The sequence below is a fragment of the Erythrolamprus reginae genome, chromosome 6, assembly GCF_031021105.1.
Source record: "Erythrolamprus reginae isolate rEryReg1 chromosome 6, rEryReg1.hap1, whole genome shotgun sequence".
NCBI lineage: Eukaryota > Metazoa > Chordata > Lepidosauria > Squamata > Dipsadidae > Erythrolamprus > Erythrolamprus reginae.
In genome coordinates this window covers 94,254,651-94,281,126 of record NC_091955.1, presented here as the reverse complement: position 1 = coordinate 94,281,126, position 26,476 = coordinate 94,254,651, and the positions used below count along the sequence as shown (strand labels likewise).

Sequence of the window (26,476 nt, the reverse complement as noted above, 5' to 3'; positions counted from 1 at the left end):
AGTATAAGGGCAGACTAGATGGACCATGGGGTCTTTTTCTGCCGTCAGACTTCTATGTTTCTATGAGTTTATGAAAGGCAAGGAGGGTGGGGGCAGTTCTGATCTCTGGGGGAAGTTGATTCCAGAGGGTGGGGGCCGCCACAGAGAAGGCTCTTCCCCTGGGACCCGCCAAACAACATTGTTTAGTCGATGGGACCCGGAGAAGGCCAAATCTGTGGAATCTAATCGGTCGCTGGGATTTGTGCGGCAGATAGATAGACAAACACACACAGAGAGAGAGAGAGAGAGAGAGAGAGGTAGGTAGGTAGGTATAGATAAATAGAGAGAGAGAGAGAGAGATGGGTGTGAGTGAGCGAGAGATACATAGAGATGGATGGATGGATGGAGACAGACAGACCGACAGATACAGAGAGGGAGAGATATGGATGATACAGGTAGAAAGATGAGAAAGACAGACAGACAAGCACAACGGGGGCTGGCTGAAGACCTGCATTGTCCCCTTCGCAGGACACTTCTACCCGGCTCGAGGTGGCCCCAGCAGCATCCCTGGCAGGAGGAGACCCCCACCCCACCCCTTTCCCAAAGTCCCCTGGCTCCTTCGGCCAAAGCCCGCCCTTTTGATGGCCTCCCAGCCAGGGGGAGAAAAAAACAAACCCATCAGCCCGACAAAGCGGGTTACGCGGGTCGTGAGAACGCAGCCCCCCTCCCTCCCCCGAGGGGAGGGTGTATGAATGGGCGGGGAAACCCCCTCTAGGTCGACAGGCGCGCCGCCCAATCGGGGGCCGGCTCCAAAACCCTCCAGCCACTCCCGAGAGCCGGCCGGCACCGAGAGGGAGCCAATCGTCTCTCCGGTGGGGTTCTCAGGCGCCGCCCCTCCAGCGGACATTCGCCGCGCCGCATCTTTTACCTGGGCGGCCGCGCGGCGGAGTTTCAATCCGGCTCGAGGCGGCCGCGGGGACGGACGGGCAGAGGCGGCGGGGCGGAGCGGGGAAAAGCCGCGGAGAGGCTGCGGGGCGCCGCTTGCGAGCGAAGCGGTGGAAAGAAAGAAAGAGAGGGGAGGGAAGAATAGAGGGAAAAGAAAGAAAGAAGGAAGGAAGGAAAAAGGAAGAAAGGAAAAAGAAAGGAAGGAAGAATAAAAGAAAGGAAGAAAAAGGAAGGAAGAATAAAAGAAAGGAAGGAAAGAAAGAAAGAAAAAAGGAAGGAAGGAAGAAAAAGGAAGAATAAAAGAAAGGAAAGAAGGAGGGAAGGAAAAAAGAAGAAGGCAAGCGAACTCCGGCCGGGCATCTCTCCGGCCGGCCGCTCCCTCCTCCCCGCGGCGTCCGGTCCGGACCGGGCAGCGCTCTGGCTATGCTCAGAGGACCTCTTCTTCCCGCCATGCGGTGGCTACTGCTGGCGGGGCTGCTGAGCTCGCCGTCCTGCGGAGGTAAGAAACCGCATCGGAGTGGGGAGGGGGGGACACGGGCGCTGCGGCGAAGGAGCCCAAGCTCCAAGACCTTCCTGCAAAAGCAGGGGATGATGGGCTTGGCGGGGGTGTATGTGTGTCCCTCTTTGGGGAATAAAATTAGAGTTAGGGGGCTCGGGGAGATGGCCGTTTCATTCCCCCCCCCCCTTCACTCTTTTTCCACCAGCATTTGACGATGGGATGCGTGTTGGGCTGGGTTCCCACGAACGCTTTGGGCTGCAAGCAGGGGATGATGGGCTTAGAGACGGTGTCCCTCTTGGGAGAAAATCAGAGTTAAGGGGTTCGAGGAGAGGGTCGTTTAATTCCCCCCCACACACTCTTTTTCCACCAGCATTTGAGGATCGTGTCGGGCTGGGTTCACACGAACGCTTTGTGATGATGGGTTTGGAGACGGTGGGAGAAAATTAGAGTCGGGGGTCTCTGGAAGAGGGGCGTCCAACACACACACACACACACACACACACTTTCCCCACCAGCACGTGAGGACAGGATGCATTTCGGGCTGGGTTCCCACGAACGGTTTCGGCTGCAAGCGGGGGACGATGGGCTTGGCGGGGGCTGTCCATCTTGGGAGAATAAAGTTAGAGTCAGGGGGCTTGAGGAGAGGGTCGTTTCGTCACCCCACTCTTCCCCCACCAGCACTTGAGGACGGGGATGCGTGTCGGGCTGGGTTCGCATGAACTGTTTCGGCTGAAAGCGGGGGACGATGGGCTTGGCGGAGGGTGGCCCTCTTGGGAGAATAAAATTAGAGTCAGGGGGCTTGAGGAGAGGGTCGTTTTGTCACCCCACCCTCCACTCTTTTCCCACCAGCACGTGAGGACGGAGATGCGTGTCGGGCTGGGTTCACACGACCCCTTTAATCACCCAGTCCGGGTTAAAAGAGCGAGCCGAGGGGGGCTTAAACCTGGAAGGTGGGGTGGTTTATGTAGCACGCGGTGCGGATTTAGCCTGGCTTGTGTGTTTTTTTAGGGCTCAGGGGGTCGTGGGAAAAGGAGGGTAGAATGAAGACCAAGGGGGTTTTAAGGAGGTTGTGTGAAGGCAGCAGCACCTGGGAGGGAACCCCCTGAAATTCAGAGCTTTGCAAAATTGGTTCCAAGTGGGGTTTGGAAGGGGCGCCAAAGGGAGGTTTCTGGGGTAGCAGATATTTTTAAGTTGTAGATTCAAGTGTTTGAAGTCGTGGCAAAGCTTAAAAGCCGGTCTAGTGAGCTTCTGGTTTGAGTATTGATTTGCCAAAAAAGTGACACACCTGAGAGCAAGGATCAAATTCCCACTCAGGTAGAAAAACCTCCTGCTCTCCCCTCTCTTCTTTTTTCTAGGGAATGGTCCAGTGAAAAGTTCTTTCTTTCTTTCTTTCTTTCTTTCTTTCCTTCCCTCCCTCTTTCTTTCTTTCATTCCTTCCCTCACTTCCTCCCTCTTCCTTCCTTCCTTCCTTCCTTCTTTCATTCCTTCCTTTCCCTCCTCTTTCACTTTCTTTCTTTCCCTCCCTATCTCCCTCTTCCCTCCCTCCTTTCTTTCTTTCTTCTTCCTTCCTTCTTTCATTCTTTCTTTCCTTCCCTCCCTCCTTCTTTCTGTTCTTCCTTCCTTCCCTCCCCCTTCCTTCTTTCACTTTCTTTCTTTCCCTCCCTCTTCCTTCCCTCCCTCCTTTCTTTCTTTCTTTCTTCATTCCTTCTTCCCTTCCCTTCCTGTTTCTTTCTTTCCTTCCTTCCCTCTTCCTTCCTTCCCTCCTTCGTTCACTTTCTTTCCCTCCCTCTTCCTTCCCTCCTTTCTTTCTTTCTTTCTGCAGGGGGTGTGCACACAAAAACCTGGGTTTAGAAGTTTTCCAAATTATAATGTATATGTGTATACTTGTACGTATATAATTATTTTTTTTTTTAAAGGGGTGCAAGAAAATATCAAAAGCGTTCTAGGGCAGACGGACTGCCAAATTCATAATTTTAAGTCCTGCAGACCACTAGTATGATTTTTTAAAGATAAAATACATTTGTAAAATAATGATGGGAGAACTTCCTTTCCTTTCTTTTCCTTCCTCCTTCTCTTCCTCTTTCCTTTCTTTTCCTTCCTCTTTCTCTTCTTCTTTCCTTTCTTTTCCTTCCTCCTTCTCTTCCTCTTTCCTTTCTTTTCCTTCCTCCTTCTCTTCCTCTTTCCTTTCCTTCCCTTCCCTCCCCTTCTTTCTGCACTGGATTAATTGCTCTTGGCCATATCTGGCCCAGAGGCCAAGATTTCTCCACGGACCACCAGTGGACCACAGATCACAGGTTGGTGACCTGTGTTTTAGGGGCTGGGTATAGAAAAGATTGGGGGTCCCTGTTCTTAAGAATATCTCCCTACCTGGATACTTTAACCCGGCTAAGTTTGTTCGAGATAGTTCATACAGTTTTTATCTCCATCTACCTTTTCAAAATGTAGCTTTAAAAAAAACCCTCTCTTCAGTATTCGTGATTCAACAATATTCCACATTGGCAAACTTTAAGACTTGAGGATTTCAGAGCCCATGCTGGCTGGGGAATTCTTGGAGTCGAAGTCCGCAAGTCTTAAAAGTTGCCAACGTTGCATACCGCTGACCTAATGGATTGCAAAAAACACCACCTTGACCGTTAACATGTGTTAAAAGAGCAAATAGTTCAGCTTTTGCTTCATGTCCAATTCTGATTGTAATTGGTGGCCTGCTCAGGTTTAATATATGTGGCGTCACTTGAAGCCATCCAGGTGATTTTCGGTTTGGATAGGATGTTAGGGGATTGCGACTATTATTATTGTTAGCCTGGATTTTGGTGTTTGTGTGTATGTGTGTGTGTGTATAATGTCCCCTAAAACCTGCAAAACTGGCTGAAATGGTTCAGCAGATGTGAAGGACCAGCACATTTGCTTTGATTGAACTGTCAAATACTGACAGGTGCTTGGATGATGGTCTACTCCATACAGTTTCTTTGGTGGCCCTCAAAAGTAACTTTACATGTTAGGACACCTAACGTGATCAAAAAAGCACAACTAATTACTGTATGTTCTTTCTGCACGGGCTCAGGAAGCTCAAACTGCCCAAGGAGCTCTGGATCCAGTTCTACAGAGGAATCATTGAGTCCGTCATCTGCACCTCTGTAACTGTGTGGTTCGGTTCTGCAACCCAACAAGACCGACACAGACTTCAGAGGAGAATCAGAACTGCAGAAAAAACTCTGCCATATCCTCAGGGAGTAGGCAGCATATAAATTCAAATAAATTAATTAATTTAATTAAATAAACAATTACTGCCAACCTGCCTTCCATTGAGGACCCCAAAGAGGGCCAGGGAAATATTTACTGACACTCTGGACATAAATTAGAGAAGAAGGGTAATAGGAAGTATACAGGGGGTGGAGGATGTAAGCAACCTTGTTACTCCTTTCTTTTTCTAGACACACAAAATAAAATGGTTGTTTAGCAATTAATTTTGCATAATTTATGATTTAGGTAATATGATTGAAATGAATAAAGATTAAGATTTAGGTAATAATATATAATATAGCAATGTAAACTAGTAGGCTGAAAAAATAAAAGTAAAAAAAACTGTAGTAATAGGGTCAACGGGTAGCAAATGTGTAAATCACTGAGTGTTTAAGACTTGATATATAATTGCAACTATGAAAGACAATATTTATATGTTTGTATAGGTCGTGATTTGGTTTTGGTTTTGTGGTATTTATGTCTTTTTTTCTTAATGTAAATAATGAATAAAGATTTTTTTAAAAAAGTAATAGTAATGCAGTTTTAGTGAATAGTTTGAGAGTGGTGAAGGGATTATTCGTTTAGCAACAGTTTGGGGGAAAACTGTTCTTGTGTCTAGTTGTTTTAGTGTTCAGTGCTCTATGGCGTCTTTTAGACTTAGACTAACTTTACTGTCAATTACATTTTAATGTATGCTGATCAGTGAACATTCAAATTTTCCCTTCGAATGTACACTAGCGACATCCATTAAAATGAAATTTCATCGCATGCAGCTCTTGAAGGATCATCACCTCCTTATGTGCTACATAAACAGGGCAAAATTTAATAAATAGATTGATACAAAATATATGTTCATAGGGTCCCTCTGACCTTGTTTAAACTGAGATTGCTCAAGCAACATAGTTACAATCCTTAGTGGGAGGAGATGAGTGATAGGAACAATGAGAAGACTAATAGTAATAGTAATGCAGCCTTAGTGAATAATTTGTGTAGTGAGGGAATTATTTGTTTAGCAGAGTGATGGCGATCGGGAAAAACTGTTGTCCCTCTGATTACTTGTTCTCTATATCAGGAAAAGTCTCCTTAGTCCTAGGCTACTTCTCTCTTTGATTAGTTCCCATCCGTTGGTTCTTGTCTTGCCTTCTAGTGCTTTGGAGATTAAGTTAGCATTAGCAATAGCTTTCTTTCTTTCTTTCTTTCTTTCTTTCTTTCCTCCCTCTCTCCCTCCCTTTCGCTGTCTGTCCTTCCTTCCTTCCTTCCCTTTTCCTTCCTTCCTTCCTTCCTTCCCTTATCTTTCTTTCAAATCAAACAGTTTCTTGTTTCTTTTTTCTTTCTTTCCTCCCTCTCTCCCTCCCTTTCATTATCTGTCCTTCCTTCCTTTTTCCTTCCTTTCTCTTTCTATTCTACTTTCTGTCCTTTCTCCTTTCCTTCCCTTTCTCTTTCCTTCCTTCCTTTCTTTTTCCTTCCTTTCTCTTTCTATTCTACTTTCTTTCCTTTCTCTCTTCCTTCCATTTCTCTTTTCTTCCTTCCTTCCTTCCTTCCTCCTTCCTTTTTCCTTCCTTTCTCTTTCTATTCTACTTTCTTTCTTTTCTCCCTTCCTTTCTTCATTCCTTCCTTCCTTTTTCCTTCCTTTCTCTTTTTATTCTACTTTCTTTCCTTTCTTCCTTCCATTTCTCTTTCCTTCCTTCCTTCCTCCTTCCTTTTTTCTTCCTTTCTCTTTCCATTCTACTTTCTTTCTTTTCTTCCTTCTTTTCTTCATTCTTTCCCTTCCTTCCTTCCTTCCTTCCTTCCTCCTTACCTTTCTTTCCCTTCTCTTCCTTTCACTTCTTTCTCTTTTCTTTATTTGTTTGCAATTTCCCTCTCTCTTATATACTGCTTTATTGTGCTTTTACACCTTCTTTAAGTGGTTTACAGAATCAATCTTTTGCCCCAAACAGTCTGGCTCCTCATTTGATCCACCTCGGAAGGATGGGAGACTGAGTCAACCTGGAGCCGGTGGTGAGATTTGAACACCTGAACTACAGCTAGCAGTTAGCTGAAGTAGCCTGCAGTGCTGTACTCTAACCCCTGCGCCACCCCGGCTCTTTGACACCCACCCCTCTTCTTTTGTGGTAGCCCCTCAAGTAATTGAGGTCAGAATTACAGTTGCAAGTGATTGCAATTGTAAGTTGAGGACTCACACGACAAACTTTTTCAACTTAATCCATTTTCTCCCATGGAATATTTTTGGGCAGAAACTGGTGGTCTTGGAAACTGAGGTGAACCATGTGCCCCCTTTAACCAAGTTTGGAAGAATCTGTGTGGTTGTGTTGAATGTGGTTGGGTTAGCCTTTTCTCTGGCATGGTAGGTTTTGAAACCAAGCTACCGTATTTGGTCAATTTCAGGTTCCACAAACTGACAAAAAATCCAAAACTAATTTTCCGCCTATTTCATTCTTAAGCCACCAGAAATCCAATTTAAGTTTCCTGGAGCTCAAACAGAATTTTCATATTTCGGACACTTAGAGGGTCATCTTAGGAGATTTTGGGGTCACTCTCGCTCTACATTTATTCATCAAATTCATATGGGAAATATGTGTCTATAATTTTATTTATTATTAAATGATGCAGGTTAGGGATTTGGGAGCTCCGGATATTTTTAGGCTCCATAGCCCATTACCAACAACACAAGAGCACGCAACAAATTCAAACTTAATAATCTGCTCCAAGCTTGACTGTAAAAAATATGACTTTAGCAATTGAGTTGTCGCGTGGAACTCATTACCGGACTCAGTAGTGTCAACCCCTAACCCCCAACATTTCTCCCTTAGACTCTCCACCATTGACCTCTCCAGGTTCCTAAGAGGTCAGTAAGGGGCGTACATAAGTGCACAAGCCTGCCTTTCGTCCCCTGTCCAATTGTCTCTCCTTATCTCATATATCATATATCTTTTTTTCCCTCATATATCTTCTCCTCTATTTTTATATCTTCTCTTTATATATAATATTTCATGTCTATTCTCTTCAATATGTATTGTGTATTGGACTAAATAAATAAATAAATACCTAGCCAAATAGCCAGTGGTGATGTGTGATGGGAGTTGTAGTCCACCAACATCTGCCCAATCCAGCAATAGAGGAGAATCTATTTTTCTTAGAAAAATGCTTTTTTCGTGAATGGCTTCTCTTTACCCTTCCTGGTTTTCCCGTAAATTTTAAGGTTGCCTTTCAAGGTTCATAGAGTAGATGATTATTAATCCTGTGTGCCCTGTATTATTTTATTATTTTTTTTACTCACTGTTAAGTTGGCATCCTTATACCGCTTTAAATTAAACAAAGAGAAAGGGACATAAAAATCATGTCAACATGACTTAGTTTATTACTTTTGAATAATTATATATGTATACTAAGATGTATTGAAAGTATATGAAGTTGTATGTTGAACGTGGAGGAAAAAAATGAAACATTTTTTGGGGGGAAATCATGGCAATGTACATTATCTCTGAACATTTCAGAGATATTGTGGATCCTAGCCACAAGAAAGGTTCTTCCAGTTGTAAATCTCTTCCTTTAAAAAAACAAAGCAAAATTTCCTAGGCCCAGTTTCTCATCTATGCAATAACCAGATTCAATCCAGCTTAGGTTTCTCCTTTTTTTAATAAAAGTTTTTATTTTTCTCTCCACAATATTCTTTCTTTTCTTTTTTTTCAAATAATTTTTTTTATTTGAATTCCTTAAAAACATAGTAACTGAAAATAAACATGCATACATTTACAAAGTACAAAAATACAAACAACAAAACCCCCCACAAAAAACAACAACAATAACAACAATACCAAATAAAAACAAATAACAAAAAATGTATCGTTTATATCCTCGTATGAAGAGAGAAAATACAAATTATTTTCTGGTAAATACAATCGGTATTCACTATTAATCATTTTGGTTATCCATATTTTATTTATTATCATTAGCCGCCTTCTGTACACGCTTTATTAAATATTTAATTTCCTAAAAATTTTGTTTCCGTATAACTTTCGTAAGCTACTTAAAACCCACCTCTGCCGCCAGGGGAATTAAGACTTTTTTCTCCCCCTAGGCCGTTACAACTGTATACATGGTATGTTTGTATGTATGTTTGGTTTTTATATATTAAGGGGTTTTAATTTGCTTTTAGTATTGGATTTTATTGTATATTGTTCATGATTGTTGTTAGCCGCCCCGAGTTTTCGGAGAGGGGCGGCATATAAATCCAATAAAACTTGAATTACTGTATACGTACATACATACATCTCCACACTTTTCATATATGCATCAATGCATTTAACTTAAAACTTATCAATAATTCTGCTTTTTCATCCAACAAATCAATTTACTATTTTTGCACCTGTTTTATGCTGTTATTTATCAGTCTGTTTTTCTTCTTTTCTATTCACACTTCACCTCCTTCTATCTCCTTCTTCTCCCTCTATCTTCTTATTCTTTCTCTTACTTTCTCTACTTCTCTCCATTCCTTCTCTTCTCCCTGGTTCCCCTGAAGATGTCCGAACCAGCCGAATCCCATCCCTGGACCAGATGCTGTCGCTGTAAAGCACTATGAAGCGGTATATAAGTCTTTGTGTGCTATTCCTTTTCGCTATTCTCCAGAATCTTTCCACTGGCAGGGGGTTGGTCTAGAACAGTGATTTTCAACCTTTTTTGAGCCGCGGCACATTTTTTACATTTACGAAACCCTGGGGCACATTGAGCGGAGGGGGGGGGCTACAAAAAGTTTGGACAAAAAAATTCTCTCCCTTCCTTCCTCTCTCTCCATCCCTCTTTTTTTCTCTTTCTTCCTTCATCTCTTTTTTGCTCTCTTTCTCTCCCTCCTTACCTCCCTCTATGTCTTTCTCTCTCTCTCCTTCCCTCCCTCTTTCTTTCTCTCTCTTGCTCTCTCTTTCCCTTGTTCTCTTTCTCTCTCTCTTGCTTTCTTTCTCTCTCTCTTGTTCTCTTTCTCGCTCACTCGCTTTCTCTCTCTTGCTTTCTTTCTTTCTCTTTTTTTCTCTCTCTCTTGTTTTCTTTCTCTCTCTGAGCTTCGCGGCACACCTGACCATGTCTCGCGGCACACTAGTGTGCCACGGCACACTGGTTGGGAAACACTGGTCTAGAATCTAGATGACTTTTGGGTTCCCTGCCTTTGAGATTCCGGGAGTGATATCATAACCACTCATCCCACCTGAACAGGTGTTCCCAAACTCAAAGGTAACTCTGGCGGAGATGCGAGTGGTTGACAAAAGTGGCCTTTCATCCCTCTGTGAACAATCTGGGTTGCGATATGAGAATGTGAGGAAGGATGGCTTGAGATCTTACACAAGTGGTTTTTTTTTTATCCCCCCCCCCCCAACTGCAGTTGTAACCTTGACAAGTCATTTCATTCTCCTGTTTGCAGGGCTGTGCTTGAGAAGGGTAGCATGCTTTAATAATAATAATAATAATAATAATAATAATAATAATAATAATAATAATAATAATTTATTAGATTTGTATGCCGCCTTTCTCCGAAGACTCTGGAGTGGCTCACAATAATAGTAAACAGTCTACAAATCCAATATTTAAAAAATGATTTAAAAACCCTTATACCTGTAGTAAATTAATTACACAATCCATTCAAACCATACACAAACCAAGATAGTTGGGGGATATGTCACTTTCCCCATGCCTGGCTACAAAGATGAGTTTTGAATAACTTACGAAAGGCGAGGAGGGTGGGAGCAATTCTAATATCCACGGGGAGTTGATTCCAGAGGGCCGGGGCCGCCACAGAGAAGACTCTTCCCCTGGGTCCCGCCAGATGACATTGTTTAATCGAGGGTACCTGGAGAAGGCCAATTCTGTGGGACTTAATGGTTGCTGGGATCAATGCCATGTAGGGCTTTATAGGTCATAACCAACACTTTGAATTGTGACCGGAAACTGAGGCAGCCAGTGCAAGCCACGGAGTGTTGAAGAGACGTGGGCAAATCTAGGTAGCACCACGATAGCTCTCGCGGCCATGTTCTGCACGGATCTTTGCTGACATTTGGACTATAGTAACCAGACACTACAAGCACCTTGGCCAGGAAGCGTGGATTATGGGAGCTGTAGTTAAATACATCTGCAGGCAGGGTGGATTCGATTTAAATCAAGTCAATTCAAATCGTTAGTAAAAAGACTTGATTTAAATCAACTCGGTTTAAATCGTAATTTAAATCAGTCCACTGGTACCTACTATCATATATGGTGGACTTGTTTGAAAGCAAGAAAATATTGGAAGAAAATACATACAATGATAATTGTATTTTGTAAAGCTTTAAAAACCTACCTCTGCTGGCGGGCATGGGGGCCATGAGTTATGAGACTGTCTCCCAGCTGTTACTAGATATGATTGGATTGGGTTGGGTTGGATGAATGAGTGTGAGTGTATATGGGATCTTTTAAAATGTGGTTTTTTAGTAATTTTTTATAATGTTTATAGTTATTTAGATTTCTTGTATATTATTATATTTAATATTGTACACCACCTTGAGTCGTCTCGAAGGGCGGCATAGAAATGAAGAAAGAAAGAAAGAGGGAGGGAAAGAAGAAAGAAGGAAGGAAGGAAAGAAAGAGAAAGAAAGAAAGAAAGAAAGAAACATAGAGACCCGAAACCAGAAATATTCTTGTTGGGCATAACACCAGAGGGTTATGATAAAGGGAGCACATATTTAGTTTCACATATACTGACAGCAGCAAGAATTGTATTTGCACCAGACCAGGATGTAATTCAGAAAATCTTAGATTGTGCAGAGATAGACAGGCTGAAAGACCAAGAAGACCCAAAATATTACTTGACATGGAATAGATTTTATGCAGAGGTGAATCAAACTTGGCCATTTTAAAACCTGTGGACTTCAACTCCCAGAATTCTCCAGCCAGCTGGCTAACCTTTGTTACTCACAAAAGTGACTAACTTTTGCCTATATTTTACATTCAGTCTCTCCCCTATTCATCCTCCTCCTTTCCCAAACACTTCTGAAATATTCCAGTGACAGGTTCATTTTCCTGGAAATGTTCTAATTGTAATCTAATCGTCACCATTTTCCTGACAGTTAGAACAATTAATCAGTGGAACAACTTGCCTCCAGAAGTTCTCCAACACTGGAGGTTTTTAAGGAAGATGTTGGATAACCATCTGTCTGAAGTAGTGTAGGGTTTCCTGCCTGAGCAGGGGGTTGAACTAGAAGACCTCCAAGGTCCCTTCCAACTCTGTTATCTTCTAAATTCTTCTAATTTCCACGGAACCAATATTTAAAATGGGGCCCTTTTGTATCTTGCCACGAATTCCACATAACAGGTCTCAGAACTGAATAACCTCGCATTCTACTTTTTAATGTCTTTTTGGGGGGAGGGTCTTGAAGATACTCCATCGTTTTCCAATTTTACACCTCCCTTTTTATTGCAAATCCTCCTTATTATCTTCTTTTCTTCTTCCCTTAACCCAGTTTCATACTTACTGGTAATTCGTAGCTTGCTAATTTCAGCTCGGCACAATTAGAACATTTGTGGGAATTGCATAACTGGGGCAAGGAAAAAAATAATGAATTGTAGACTTGCCTAGATTTTGTTTGAAAATGCACCCTTCCCTTGATATGGAAAATACTGTATATTATCTATGTACACTGGTAGCTATGAAGGAGAGAGAGAGAGGGGAGAGTATGTGTGAGAGACAGAGAGACAGAGATAGAGAGGGGGGAGAGAGACAGGGAGGAGAGAGAGGAGAGAAAGATAGAGAGAGACAGAAACAGATAGACAGAGACAGAGACAAACAGAGAGAGAGAAACAGATACAGAGACAGAGAGAGACACGGAGAGATGAGAGAGACAGGAAAGAGAGAGAGGAGAGAGACAGAGAGGAGAGAAAGAGAGAGAGACAGACAGAGACAGAGAAATAGACAGAGATAGACAGAGAGAGAGAGAAAAACAGAGAGACAGAGAGAGAAGAGAGAAAGATAGAGAGAGACAGAGACAGACAAGACACAGAGAGAGAAACAGAGAGACAGAGACACACAGAGAGATGAGAGAGAGGAGAGAAAGATGGAGACAGAGACAGACAGAGAGAGAGAGACAGAGACACAGAGAGAGAGGAGAGAGAGGAGAAAAAGAGAGAGAAACAGACAGACAGACAGAGACAAACAGAGAGAGAGAGAGAAAGACAGACAGATGATAGAGAGAGACAGAGACAAACAGAGAGAGAGAGAGAAACAGAGAGACACAGAGAGGCGGAGAATTCACCTGCAAGAGATCAGTCGCTGATGCACAAGCACAACTTCCAAACTGTTATCCCCAGGCAGCGCCAACGTAGTAAAGTGATTGTAAATTCCTTCCTTGTGCTGTTTAGAATTCTGCACACCTACACCGTTGGAACGAAAGAGTGTCTGAGCACTGCCAGTCTCGCTTGGACCCCGGTGAGTCAGTGCGAAAGTCATCGGAGCGAAGGCTCACGAGAGGCTACTCAGAGTTGGTGCCAACATTCCAAGCAGGAGAAGAAGTGATTAACCTGCTCTTTGGAGGACATGGGCCTTCTCCAGAGCTGAGTCACGCAGGTGGAATCCTTGCCATGTGCCAAAAAAATAAAAAATTAAAAAAAATTCTCCCCAGCGGAAATAAATTAAAGCATGGGGGGGAAACCCCCCACATGCTTTTTCCCACGATTCTAGATGGCACTTTCTTCTTCTAGACTTCTAATGCCACGACCCTCATGTTCCGGTCAGAATTCAAAGTGTTGGTTATGACCTATAAAGCCCTTCATGGCATCAGACCACAATATCTCCGGAACCGCCTTCTGCCGCACGAATCCCAGCGACCAGTTAGGTCCCACAGAGTTGGCCTTCTCCGGGTCCCCTTGACTAAACAATGTCGCTTGGCGGGACCCAGGGGAAGAGCCTTCTCTGTGGCGGCCCCGACCCTCTGGAACCAGCTCCCCCCCAGAGATTAGAATTGCCCCCACCCTCCTTGCCTTTCGTAAACGCCTTAAAACCCACCTCTGCCGTCAGGCATGGGGGAATTGAGACATCTCCCCTGGGCCTATACAGTTTATGCATGATATGTTTGTGTGTATGTTTTTTTGCTTTTTAATATGGGTTTTTAGTGACTTTTAAATTATTAGATTGGTTATACAGTACATTGTTTTATTGTTGTTGTGAGCTGCCCCGAGTCTACGGAGAGGGGCGGCATACAAATCAAATAAATAAATAAATAAAAAAATAAATGTTGTGGTGGCCCCCAACCATAAGTCGAGCGCCAATTCTCCCCACAGAGCTTTAAGCTGATTGGCAGGAAGGTCAGAGGGACACCCCCACTGTAAACGCCTGATTGGTTGGATTTTAAAAATATGTTCCAAGGTGCCAGAATAGAAGCTTTAGTTCCTAACACTAGGGGAAATTTGTCTTTTCTCGTGGTCTTAGGTGACTCCTGTGAACGGTCGTTCGACCCACAAAGGGGTCCTCTGACCTTTAGGTTGAGAACCACTGTTCTAGAGCCTCAGTGGCGCAATGGTTAGAGTGCAGTACTGCTGGCTACTTCTGCTGATCATCAGCTGCCAGCAGTTTGGCAGATCGAATCTGAGTATGCTCAAGGTTAACTCGGGGAAGGTTTGGTAGGGAAGGTTTGCCTATTTGCCGATAAAGTGTGCAATAGGGTTGATATTCCTGGTGGCATCTGTAGTATGGCAAATGATTTAGCTTTATTAGATAAGTGGTCAAAGCAATGGAAACTGCAGTTTAATGTTTCCAAATGTAAAATAATGCACTTGGGCAAAAGGAATCCTCAGTCTGAGTATTGTATTGGCAGTTCTGTGCTAGCAAAAACCTCATAAGAGAAGGATTTAGGGGTAGTGATTTCTGACAGTCTCAAAATGGGTGAACAGTGCAGTCAGGCGGTAGGGAAAGCAAGTAGGATGCTTGGCTGCATAGCTAGAGGCATAACAAGCAGGAAGAGGGAGATTGTGACCGCACTGTATAGAGCGCTGGTGAGACCACATTTGGAATACTGTGTCCAGCTCTGGAGACCTCACCTACAAAAAGATATGGATAAAATTGAACGGGTCCAAAGATGGCTATAAAAAGGGTGGAAGGTCTTAAGCATAAAACGTATCAGGAAAGACTTAATGAACTCTATCTGTCTAGTCTGGAGGACAGAAGGAAAAGGGGGGACACCATCGAAACATTTCAATATGTTAAAGGGTTAAATAAGGTTCAGGAGGGAAGTGTTTTCAATAGGAAAGTGAACACAAGAACAAGGGGACACAATCTGAGGTTAGTTGGGGGAGAAATCAGAAGCAACGTGAGAAAATATTATTTGACTGAAAGAGTAGTAGATGCTTGGAACAAACTTCCAGCAGATGTGATTGGTAAATCACAGTCACTGAATTGAAACATGCCTGGGATAAACATATATCCATCCTAAGATAAAATACAGGAAATAGTATATTATTATTATTTATTGGATTTGTATGCCGCCCCTCTCCGCAGACTCGGGGCGGCTATAAGGGCAGACTAGATGGACTAAGAGGTTTTTCTGCCGTCAATCTTCTATGTTTCTGTTTCTAACAGCCTTCCATCCTTCCGAGGTGGGTAAAATGGGGACCCAGATTGTTGGGGCAATATTCTGGCTCTTTAAATCAAGTTTATTTTTAGAAAAAAGAAACCTTGTGGGAAAATGTGCAGCAATACAGTACTTGGAACATGAGTCAATCTCAAGTTGTGTGAATAACTTGAAAGGATGTGACTTCCCAGCCAGGCCTGGGTGTAAACGAAGGACGATTTCTTTCTAAGGAGGAACTTGAATCTCTACAGTACCAAGTTATCCTTGCCATCAGCTAAAGCTGGTATTTCCCTGGGAAGGAACATTGGGCTGGGCGCAAACCTTGTTCTCCCAAAAGGTTAAAGGCTTCTTCCAGATCAAAGGATGTCCAGTGCTGAGCCATTCCTTTCAAGATCCGCTCAGCTGTTTATTAATTTCTCTTGGGCAAATCAGATAAGTTTCTTTCAGAGGCCCGGATCGGAAGGGAGTTTTCCCGTCCAGTCTAAAAAAGCAGGAAGATCAGAAAAAGGCTTCTCCCCTCGGAGACCCGAAACGGGGAAGTTGATCGTTTGAAATAAAATGACCCTCCGATTGTACTGTTTATTGTGCTTGGGTTTCTTTCTTTTTCCTCTGAAAGGCTCCAGAAAATATTTTCCGCAGGCTCCGAAAATAAATAATTTGGGGGCATGCGAGTGTCAAAATGAGAGTTTGAATATGAATTGGTTGCTTGAGAGAGGGGTCTTCTGTTTAATAAACCTTTGGGCGGAGGAGTAAATATAAAGTCTTACATGGCTTAGGACCAGATTATTTATCCACAACGGCCGGTCAGATCCCACAGAGTCAGCCTTCTCCGGGTACCATCAGCTGGGCAATGTTGCCTGTCGTGGCCTAGAGGAAGGGCCTTCTCTGTGGTGGCTCTGGTCCTTTGGAACCAATTCCCCCAGAAGATTTGGACCACCCCCACTCTCCTGGCCTTTTGAAAGGTCTTTAAAATGTACCTTTGCCAGCAGGTCTGAGTGATGATACTCAGCTCCTGCTGTTAGTAGGATTGTGTTTAGAAAATGAATCAGGTTGAATGGTTTTAAATTGTTGGGTTTTAGTTTTAGGTTTATACTTGGGGTTTTTTTAATTCTGAAATTTGTTTTGTTTTTGTTATGTAAGTCCTCTGGGGAAGGGTGGCCTAGAAATCCAAGAAAGAAAGAAAGAAAGAGAAGGAGGGAGGAAAGAAAGAACGAAGGGAGGGAGGGAGAGAGGGAGGAGGAAGAAAAGAAAGAAGGGAGGGAGAGAAGGAGGGAGGAAAGAAGGAAGGAAGGAAGAGAGAGCAAGAAAGAAAGAAAAGATGGATGAATGAAGGGTTTGTTGTCTAAACTTAGCAACGTGTCGGTCCAGGAAAAATCAGACAATTCATGGACCACTTTGAAGAAACACCAAATTACGCATGTCCTTTGGGATTTGGGGAAGAAAATATGAAAATGCCTAATTACCATATTTTTGGGAGTATCAGACACACCGGAGTATAAGATGCACCTTAGTTTTTGGGGAAGAAAATGAGGTGGGGGCGGGAATCTACCTGTCAGGTATTCATCTGACTAGCATAGAAACATAGAAACATAGAAGGCAGAAAAAAACTGCATGGACCATCTAGTCTGCCCTTATACTATTTTCTGTATTTTATCTTAGCATGGATATATGTTTATCCCAGGCATGTTTCAATTCAGTGACTGTGGATTTATCAACCACGGCTGCTGGAAGTATGTTCCAAGGATCTACTACTCTTTCAGTAAAATAACATTTTCTCATGTTGCTTTTGATCTTTCCCCCAACTAACCTCCGATTGTGCTCCCTTGTTCTTGTGTTCACTTTCCTATTAAAAACACTTCCCTCCTGAACCTTATTTAACCCTTTAACATATTTCTCTTCTCTCCTCTTCTCTTCTCATTATATTCTCCTCTCTCCTATATTCTCTTCTCTTCTCTGACCTTTGAAAGTTACAGCGGCCCTTAAAAAATTGACTTACGACCCTTGGAAACTAGAAAAAGACCCATGCAGACTGAGCGTTGGTCTGCTTGGTATGTTCTAGGATGCTGCTACGTTAAGAGGAAAGGGGCTTGTTTGGATGGCCTTCCAAGCCCTTAATCTTGTCACCTTCCACCGACTGTCCAAGGAAACGGGCTCCAGGATGGAGGGGAGAGGGCAAGATGTTGAGAAGGAAGAGGGGCTGGCCTCCTTGCTTGCAGAGTGCTTGGAGACGATCCAGCCGATCCCCATGAGATTCCTGGACCTGGAGCCCAGTTTTGAAAGCCAGGCCGGGCTGCCAGGAAATGGGCGTGGCGGCAGAATCCAACAATCAGAGAGGAAAGCGTGGTCCCCAGAGTCTTCCAGGGAGCCAGGAGTCTCGGTGTAGAGACAATTGTGCGGAGGCGAAGGGACAGGGGAGGGGGGAGAACCTCTCGCTCAGCCCACCCTTCCGTACACCTGCACACAATGCCGAGGACCAGCACCTTGAGAACAACACCCGAGGCAAAACAAAAGCCCACCAAGTAGTAAGCTTTGCAGTGTTAACAATCGCAATGGATTTGTCTGTAAAGACATAGTATCCTTTGCCTGCAAGCGAGAATTGGTGGGAGCAGGAAAGAGACAAAAACCCTAGCAAATGAAGGAGCCCCAAAGGGTTTCTGGGACTTTAGAATTCAGACAGACAGACACCTGCCACTTAAGGCAAGGAAGATGGGATGGGATGGAATGAGGAATAGAATTAAATAGAATGGAATGGAAAGGAAAGGAATAGGAATGGAAAGGAATAGGTATAGGAATTGGAATGCAATGAGGAATAGAATGAGAAATAAAATAGAATAGAATGGAAAGGAAAAGAAAAGAAAGGAATAGGAATAGGAAAGAATAGAATAGACGGGAAGTTGAACAACTATCCTTGTGGTGTGACCAGAACAATCTAGAACTGAACACACTCAAAACCGTAGAAATGGTGATAGACTTTAAGAGAAACCCTCCCATCCTACCACCTCTTACAATACTAGACAACACAGTATCAACAGTAGAGACCTTCAAATTTCTAGGTTCTATCATATCTCAAGACCTAAAATGGTCACCTAACATCAAAAACATCATCAAAAAAGGACAACAAAGAATGTTCTTTCTGCGCCAGCTCAGGAAGCTCAAACTGCCCAAGGAGCTGCTGATACAGTTCTACAGAGGAATCATTGAGTCTGTCATCTGCACCTCAATAAGTGTCTGGTTTGGTGCTGCAACCCAACAAGACCGACACAGACTTCAGAGGAGAATCAGAACTGCAGAAAAAATAATTGCTGCCAACCTGCCTTCCATTGAGGACCTGTATACTGCACGAGTCAAAAAGAGGGCGGGGAAAATATTTACTGACCCCTCGCATCCTGGACACAAACTGTTTCAACTCCTACCCTCAAAACGTCGCTACAGAGCACTGCACACCAAGACAACTAGACACAAGAACAGTTTTTTTCCGAACGCCATCACTCTACTAAACAAATAATTCCCTCAACACTGTCAGACTTTCTACTAAATCTGCACTTCTATTTCTAGTAGTTTTTCTCATTATTCCTATCACCCATTTCCTCCCATGTTGACTGTAAGACTGTAACTTGGTGCTTGTATCCTAAGATTTTTATTAATATTGCTTCTTCATTGCTTATTTGACCCCTATGGCAATCATTAAGTGTGGTGCCACATGATTCTTAACAAATGTATATTTTATTTTATGTACACTGAGAGCATCTGCACCAAGACAAATTCCTTGTGTGTCCAATCACACTTGGCCAATTCTATTCTATTCTGTTCTATTCTAAAAGAATAAGAAAAAAATGAAACTGATTTGCAAAAGCTGATGGGGCGATGGGACAAGGTAAGACGATATATGGCGAGTAGGATCCAAAACCAAGCTATAAGAAACAAGTTGGAATCACTTTGTGATATGTAAATAAATATTTCGCTCTTGGGTTAAAATGATTTATACAAGAAATACCCCCGATTGGTGGTGAGAGATGTGATTGTTTGTCTGGTGGTGGGCAACAATCACTGAGCACATGTTATATGTCATATGTTGTGTGTGTGTTTTATTTTATAAAAAATCAATTTAAAATAAATAAATAAATATAAGAAAAGAATAAGAAAAGAATTAGAATAGAACAGAATAGAAAAGAAAAGAAAAGAATAGAATTCTTCATTGGCCAAGTGTGATTGGACACACAAGGAATTTGTCTTGGTGCAGATGCTCTCAGTGTACAAAAAAGAAAATATACATTTTTCAAGAATCATGTGGTACAACACTTAATGATCGTCATAGGGGACAAATAACCAATGAAGAAACAATCAATATAAAGAAAAATCTTACGATACAAGCAACAAGTTACAGTCATACAGTCCTAAGAGTGAGGAAAAGGATGATAGGAAAGATGAGAAAAACTACTAGAAATAGAAATGCAGATTTAGTAAAAAGTCTGACAGTGTTGAGGGAATTATTTGTTTAGCAGAGTGATGGCATTTGGGGAAAAACTCTTCTTGTGTCTAGTTGTCTTGGTGTGCAGTGCTCTGTAGTGACGTTTTGAGGGTAGGAGTTGAAACAGTTTATGTCCAGGATGCCAGGGGTCAGTAAATATTTTCACCGCCCTAATAGAATGAGGAATAGAGTAGGACGTAGAATGGAATAAAATGGGGAATAGAATAAGGAATGGAATGGAAAGGAAAGGAAAGGAATAGGATGAGGAATGGAATGGAATAGAATAGATAAAACCGGAATTTCTTCTATTACAAACATAGAAGACTGACGGCAGAAAAAGACCTCCTGGTCCGTCTAGTCTGCCCTTATACTATTTTTTGTATTTTATCTTAGGATGGATCTATGTTTATCCCAGGCATGTTTAAATTCAGTTACTGTGGAATCACTGACCAAAAAATGAAAAAAGAACATTATTATATTACACAACATATTTTGACTGTAGCAAGGATCTGCCTTGCCAACACTGGAAACAGGAAGATATACTTATCAACAGCATAATAATTAAAAAAATATTTGACTGTGCAGAGCTTGATAAGAGGACACTGGAACTGAATGAGAAAGACGAAGGGGAATTCTACGAAGTCTGGAATATATGAATGGCTAGCAAAAAGGAAATAGTATAAAGCTGTATATGGTGAACTTAAAACACTCTTATTTTTTTAATAGGAAAATTCCTCAAGAATTCGTTATTAAAAAATTAAATGAAAAAGCATTAATGTATAATATTGAGGAGTAACTATGGAAGTATGCGTGTTCAAGTATCGCGAAAGGGCTATTTCGCGAGTTTTCAACCAGGAAGTAAACTCCACCATCTGCGCATGCGTGCCCTTCCACGCATGCATAGATGGTGGAGTTTCCCCGCCGGGCAGAGGCTTCCCTGGGTCTTCCCCCTCTTTGGCGCGAGCAACGGCGTGGGCGGGCGGGCGGCACGCGCTTGGGGACATCCCAGCTCCGCTCCCCAGCTGGGGAAAGCGCGCGCGTTTGGGGACTCCCTAGATCCGCTCCCCAGCTGGGGAGCGGATATAGGGAGTCCCGAAACGCGCGCGCTTTCCCCAGCAACGCGCGCGGGGTGGGGACTCCCTAGATCCGCTCCCCAGCTGGGGAGCGGATCTAGGGAGTCCCCAAACGCGCGCGCTTTCCCCAGCAACGCGCGCGCTTTCCCCAGCAACGCGCGCGCGGTGGGGACTCCCTAGATCCGCTCCCCAGCTGGGGAGCGGATCTAGGGAGTCCCCACCGCGCGCGCGTTGCTGGGGAAAGCGCGCGCGTTTGGGGACTCCCTAGATCCGCTCCCCAGCTGGGGAGCGGATCTAGGGAGTCCCCAAACGCGCGCGCACCCCAGGCGCGAGCAACGGGGTGGGCGGGCGAAGGGCGGGCGGCAGTGGAAGCAAAAACACCATCTGCGCAAGCGCAGATGGTGTTTTTACTTCCGCACCGCTACTTCGCTAAAAATCGATCATCGCGTGGGGTCCTGGAACGGAACCCTCGCGATGATCGAGGGTTCACTGTATACAAACTATTTAATGTTTAAAAGTTGAACACTCACCGTTGATATTTAGCACCATAAGGTGAACTTAGAGTTTAGTAGAAACTATTGGAACTAATTGACAATAGCTTAGCTGTCATTATAGACAGCATTTTTATTTATTTATTTATTTTATTTTATTTATTAGATTTGTATGCCGCCCCTCTCCGAAGACTCCAGGCGGCTAACAACAATGAAAAGACAATGAAAACAAATCTAATATTAAAAATAATCTAAAAAACCCCAATTTAAAGAACCACTCATACATACTAGCATACCATATATAAATTCTATAAGCCTAGGGGGAAGGGAAATTTCAATTCCCCCATGCCTGACGACAGAGGTGGGTTTTAAGGAGCTTGCGAAAGGCAAGGAGGGTGGGGGCAACCCTGATATCTGGGGGGAGCTGGTTCCAGAGGGTCGGGGCCGCCACAGAGAAGGCTCTTCTCCTGGATCCCGCCAAATGACATTGCTTAGTCGATGGGACCCGGAGAAGGCCAACTCTGTGGGACCTAACCGGTCGCTGGGATTCGTGCGGCAGAAGGCGGTCCCGGAGGTATTCTGGTCCGATGCCATGAAGGGCATTATAGGTCATAACCAACACTTTGAATTGTGACTGGAAATTGATCGGCAACCAATGCAGACTGCGGAGTGTTGGTGTAACATGGGCATGCCTTGGGAGGCCCATGATTGCTCTCGCAGCTGCATTCTGCACGATCTGAAGTTTCCGAACACTTTTCAAAGGTAGCCCCATGTAGAGAGCATTACAGTAGTCGAACCTCGAGGTGATGAGGGCATGAGTGACTGTGAGCAGTGAGTCCCGGTCCAGATAGGGCCGCAACTGATGCACCAGGCGAACCTGGGCAAACGCCCCCCCTCGCCAGAGCTGAAAGATGTTTCTCTAATGTGAGCTGTGGATCAAGGAGAACGCCCAAGTTGCGGACCCTCTCTGGGGGGGTCAATAATTCCCCCCACCCCAGGGTTATGGACGGACAGATGGAATTGTCCTTGGGAGGCAGAACCCACAACCACTCCGTCTTATCCGGGTTGAGTTTGAGTCTGTTGACACCCATCCAGACCCCAACAGCCTCCAGGCACCGGCACATCACTTCCACTGCTTCATTGACTGGACATGGAGTGGAGATGTACAGCTGGGTATCATCAGCGTACTGATGATACCTCACCCCATGCCCTTTGCATTTTGTGTTGTATTATTTGTAAATTTCTTTTGTTCTTTATTTCTTTTTTTTGTATTGTTTTTAAATGTAAATAAACCTAATTAAAAATCTACAGTAATCCCTCGCTACTTCGTGGTTCATCTTTTGCGGATTCGCTACTTTACGGGTTTTCAAAGGGGGCTTAAATCCATTAAATCCATTGAAAATTCATAAAATTCTTCTACAGTGCTACTGTACTCTATTAAAGAAACTGGTAGGATGTCCCATGTGGTTCCAGCTGAGAAACATTATAGAATGACTGTTTAATGCAAAGGGTGGTTTTTAAAAGTTCAAATACTCATTAAATACATTTTAAAAATATCTTTTCTCTACTTCACGGAAATTCGTTTTTCACGGGTGGTCTTGGAACGCATCCCCACCGAAAAATGAGGGATCACTGTATTTTTTTTTTTAAGAGAGAAGAGTCTCTGAGAATGTTGTGCAGGACTAGTAGCATGATATTTTGGACAGTTTTAATGTTTCTCTGTAGAGCTTTTTTGTCTGCTTGTAGAGCTGCTCTCATTATTTTTATTGCACCGTGCAATAAAAAAAGACAATGGCTGTGTTTTGTCAACTCAAGGTTTAAGGTTTCGTCTACCATCGAGTGGAAAGGGAACTACAGGGTCAAAAGTCCAGTTGTCCAGCTGTGGATTGGTAGCCAGACCAAAAAAAAAGGAAATGCCACAGGAAGTGAGGAGGGTCATTAGCAATTTGCTCTCAGGTCAGTGAGCCACAATAGGCTTGGGAGAAGAAGGGCAAGTGATGGCAAATGTGTCATGACATCGTTGTTGTACAAAAGGCCTAATTGACCCCATTCGGGCAACGACATTGTGACTCACAAGAGGGGGTCATGTGTTTTTCAGGATCCTATGAGAGGAAGGGCCTCAGTGTTTTCAATTACGCGTTTCCCCCGAAAATTAGACTGGGCCTTGTATTCATTTTTGCTCCAAAAGACGCATTAGGGCTTATTTTCTGGTTAGGTCTTATTTTCAGGGAAGTGTGCTATTGCTCGTGTGATCTGCTATAGACGGTGGTGGGTGGGAGATGAGGGGGAGGTTATATTGTACTATCTTAATTTATTTGATTCTTTTTGTTAGTTTTTATTATAAGTATATAATAAATACTTCTATAAGTTTACAAATAAAACTTTTTATTAGTTTTATTATTAAACCACATTTTAATAATAGGGCATTTGCCTGGTGCACCAATTGCGGCCTTATTTGGACAGGGAGTCATTGCTCACAGTCGCTCATGCCCTCATCACCTTGAGGTTCGATTACTGCAACGCTCTCTACATGGGGCTTCCTTTGAAAAGTGTTCGGAAACTTCAGATCGTGCAGAACGCAGCCGCGAGAGCCATCCTGGGGCTTGCAAGATTCGCCCACATATCTACAACACTCTGTGGCCTGCATTGGCTACCAATCAGTTTTCGGTCACAATTCAAAGTGTTGGTTATGACCTTTAAAGCCCTACATGGCATTGGACCAGAGTACCTCCGGAACCGCCTGCTACCGCATGAATCCCAGCGACCGATAAGGTCCCACAGAGTTGGCCTTCTCCGGGTCCCGTCGACTAAACAATGTCGGGCCCCAGGGGAAGAGCCTTCTCTGTGGTGGCCCCGGCCCTCTGGAATCAACTCCTCCAGAGATTAGAACTGCCCCCACCCTCCCTGTCTTTCGTAAACTACTCAAGACTCACGTATGCCGCCAGGCATTGGGGAGTTGAGACACCTTTTCCCCAGGCTCTTTTATATTTTGCTTTATGTTTGGTATGAATGCGTTGTTTGGTTTTTTAAATATGATAGGGTTTTATATGTTTTTAATATTAGATTTGTTCTACTATAATATTGCTTTTATTATTGTTGTGAGCCGCCCTGAGTCTTTGGAGAGAAGCGGCATACAAATCTAATAAATTATCATTATTATTATTATTATTATTATTATTATTATTATTATTATTATTATTATAAATGTGGTTTAATATTATTCTGTAAGCCGTGAATAGGCAGCAATATACATTAATTAAAATTAAAATATAAAATAATCTAAAATAAATAAAATAATAAATAAAATTTTAAAGAATGGTCTTTACTAAGGCTTCACCCTCCCCAGGCTCCAAAGGCTTCCCTGGAGCCGGGGAAAGGTAAAACTGCCCTCCCCCATACCATCCCCCCCACGGAGGCTTTTTGAAAGCCAAAAACGCCCTCCCAGAGCCTCTGTGCGAGCCAAAAATCAGCTGGCTGGCACACACATGCACAATGGAGCTGAGCTAGGGCAACGACTCATGTGCCAGCAGATATGGCTCCATGTGCCACCTGTGGCACCCGTGCCATAGGTTCGCCATCATTGTCCTAGAGTGACAGGAAACAGATCTTCAGCTTTCGCTGGCCCGTTTTATCCATGCATTTGACTTGCTTAGAGAAGCCAACAAATGTTTGAATAATTCACAGTGGAGGGGCTGAAAACAGCCCAGAGTATAGTATTCCTTGATGCTTGTAGATTGGTCATCAATCCTCCATCTCTTATATTACTCAGGCTAGAAGCTTTTTGAAAATGTACTTTATGGCATGTAGCAGATGTACATCTCCATTAGATAGATAGATAGATAGATAGATAGATAGATAGATAGATAGATAGATAGATAGATAGATAGATAGATAAAAAAGAGAGAGAGAGAGAGAGAGAGAGAGAGATGAGAGAGAGAGGGAGGGCGGGAGGTAAGTAAGGATAAATTTGGGCAATATTTAAAGACGAATCAAAGTATTATGAAATTTTGGAGAAATTTTATGCTTGGGTAGATAAGAGACGAGATAATAGCTGTAAATAAAACCCGATGTTCCTAGAATTAATTTTATTCACAAGATTATGATATATAGCAGCAGCTCGACCTTAGTTTTACTGGAACTATAGAACAATCATACAATAACCACTGATGTTCCAGGCCGTATAATTATATAAAGAAGGAACTGTGCTTATAACAGTTCAAACGGGATGGGGGGGGGGGTTATGTTGTGTTATGTTTTGTTGTTTGTCTTATAAGATGCAAGTACAACATTTAAACAAACAAATAAGTATATTGTAAAATGATAGATTATGTACTGTCTTGTTTTTTTAATGTTTATACAATAAAAATTATTAGAGCGATGGAGCTCTAAGCTATCTAAGCCCAAAATTTCAAGTCTGGTCAAATAAGTTGTTCTGTTGCGAGCAGAGGAGTGAAGAACTCTTCTTGTGAATTATTTCTGGACTCTTTCAGTTACATTAATGTCCGATATGTGGGTTACAGACAGATGAGCTGTATTCCAGAATTGGTCTAGCAAATGTTTTGTAAGCTCTGGCTAGCAGTGTAATATTGCCAGAGAAGAAGCTACGCAAGATTAGATTAACAACTCTTAATGCCTTTTTGGCAAAGGTTGTTACAATTACTACTGCAAAGTAACAACTCTTAGTGCCTCTTTGGCAATGTTGTTACAGTTACTGCTGCAAACCTCAAAAGGATCGTAACCCAGCAGGTAAGGAGGGAAGTCAAATGATTCCAAAGCGGTCCCCAAAGTTACCCAGTTACCCAGCCAATGTCACACCAAAGGCGGGATTACAACTCACAGTCGCCTGGTGATTGGCTCAAAGATACCCAGCCAGCTTTCAGGACTAAGGTGGGACTAGAACTCACAGTCTCTTGGTGATTGGCTCAAAGATACCCAGCCAGCTTTCAGGACTAAGGTGGGACTAGAACTCACAGTCGCCTGGTGATTGGCTCAAAGATACCCAGCCAGCTTTCAGGACTAAGGTGGGACTAGAACTCACAGTCTCTTGGTGATTGGCTCAAAGATACCCAGCCGGCTTTCAGCACTAAGGTGAGACTAGAATTCAGTCACCTGGTGATTTCTTTTATTTCTTTTCTTTTCATTTATTTATTCATTTGTCCAATACACAAATACATAGGAAGAAAAATAGACATGTGATAATATAA

At 43.1% G+C, this 26,476-nt stretch overlaps 1 protein-coding gene across 2 annotated transcripts in view; it reads left to right on the top strand.

Annotated features, from left to right (window-relative positions):
* The first annotated feature begins 908 nt into the window (after positions 1-908).
* Positions 909-26,476, top strand: part of PODXL (podocalyxin like) — a 46,884-nt gene continuing 21,316 nt past the window's right edge. Inside the window, exon 1 of one of the 2 annotated variants that reach the window (XM_070754440.1) lies at positions 909-1,423. In XM_070754440.1, the coding sequence (XP_070610541.1) occupies positions 1,348-1,423 (76 nt within the window). In that variant the 5' untranslated portion in view covers positions 909-1,347. The remainder of the gene's footprint in view (positions 1,424-26,476) is intronic. The other variant, XM_070754441.1, reaches the window with a different exon arrangement.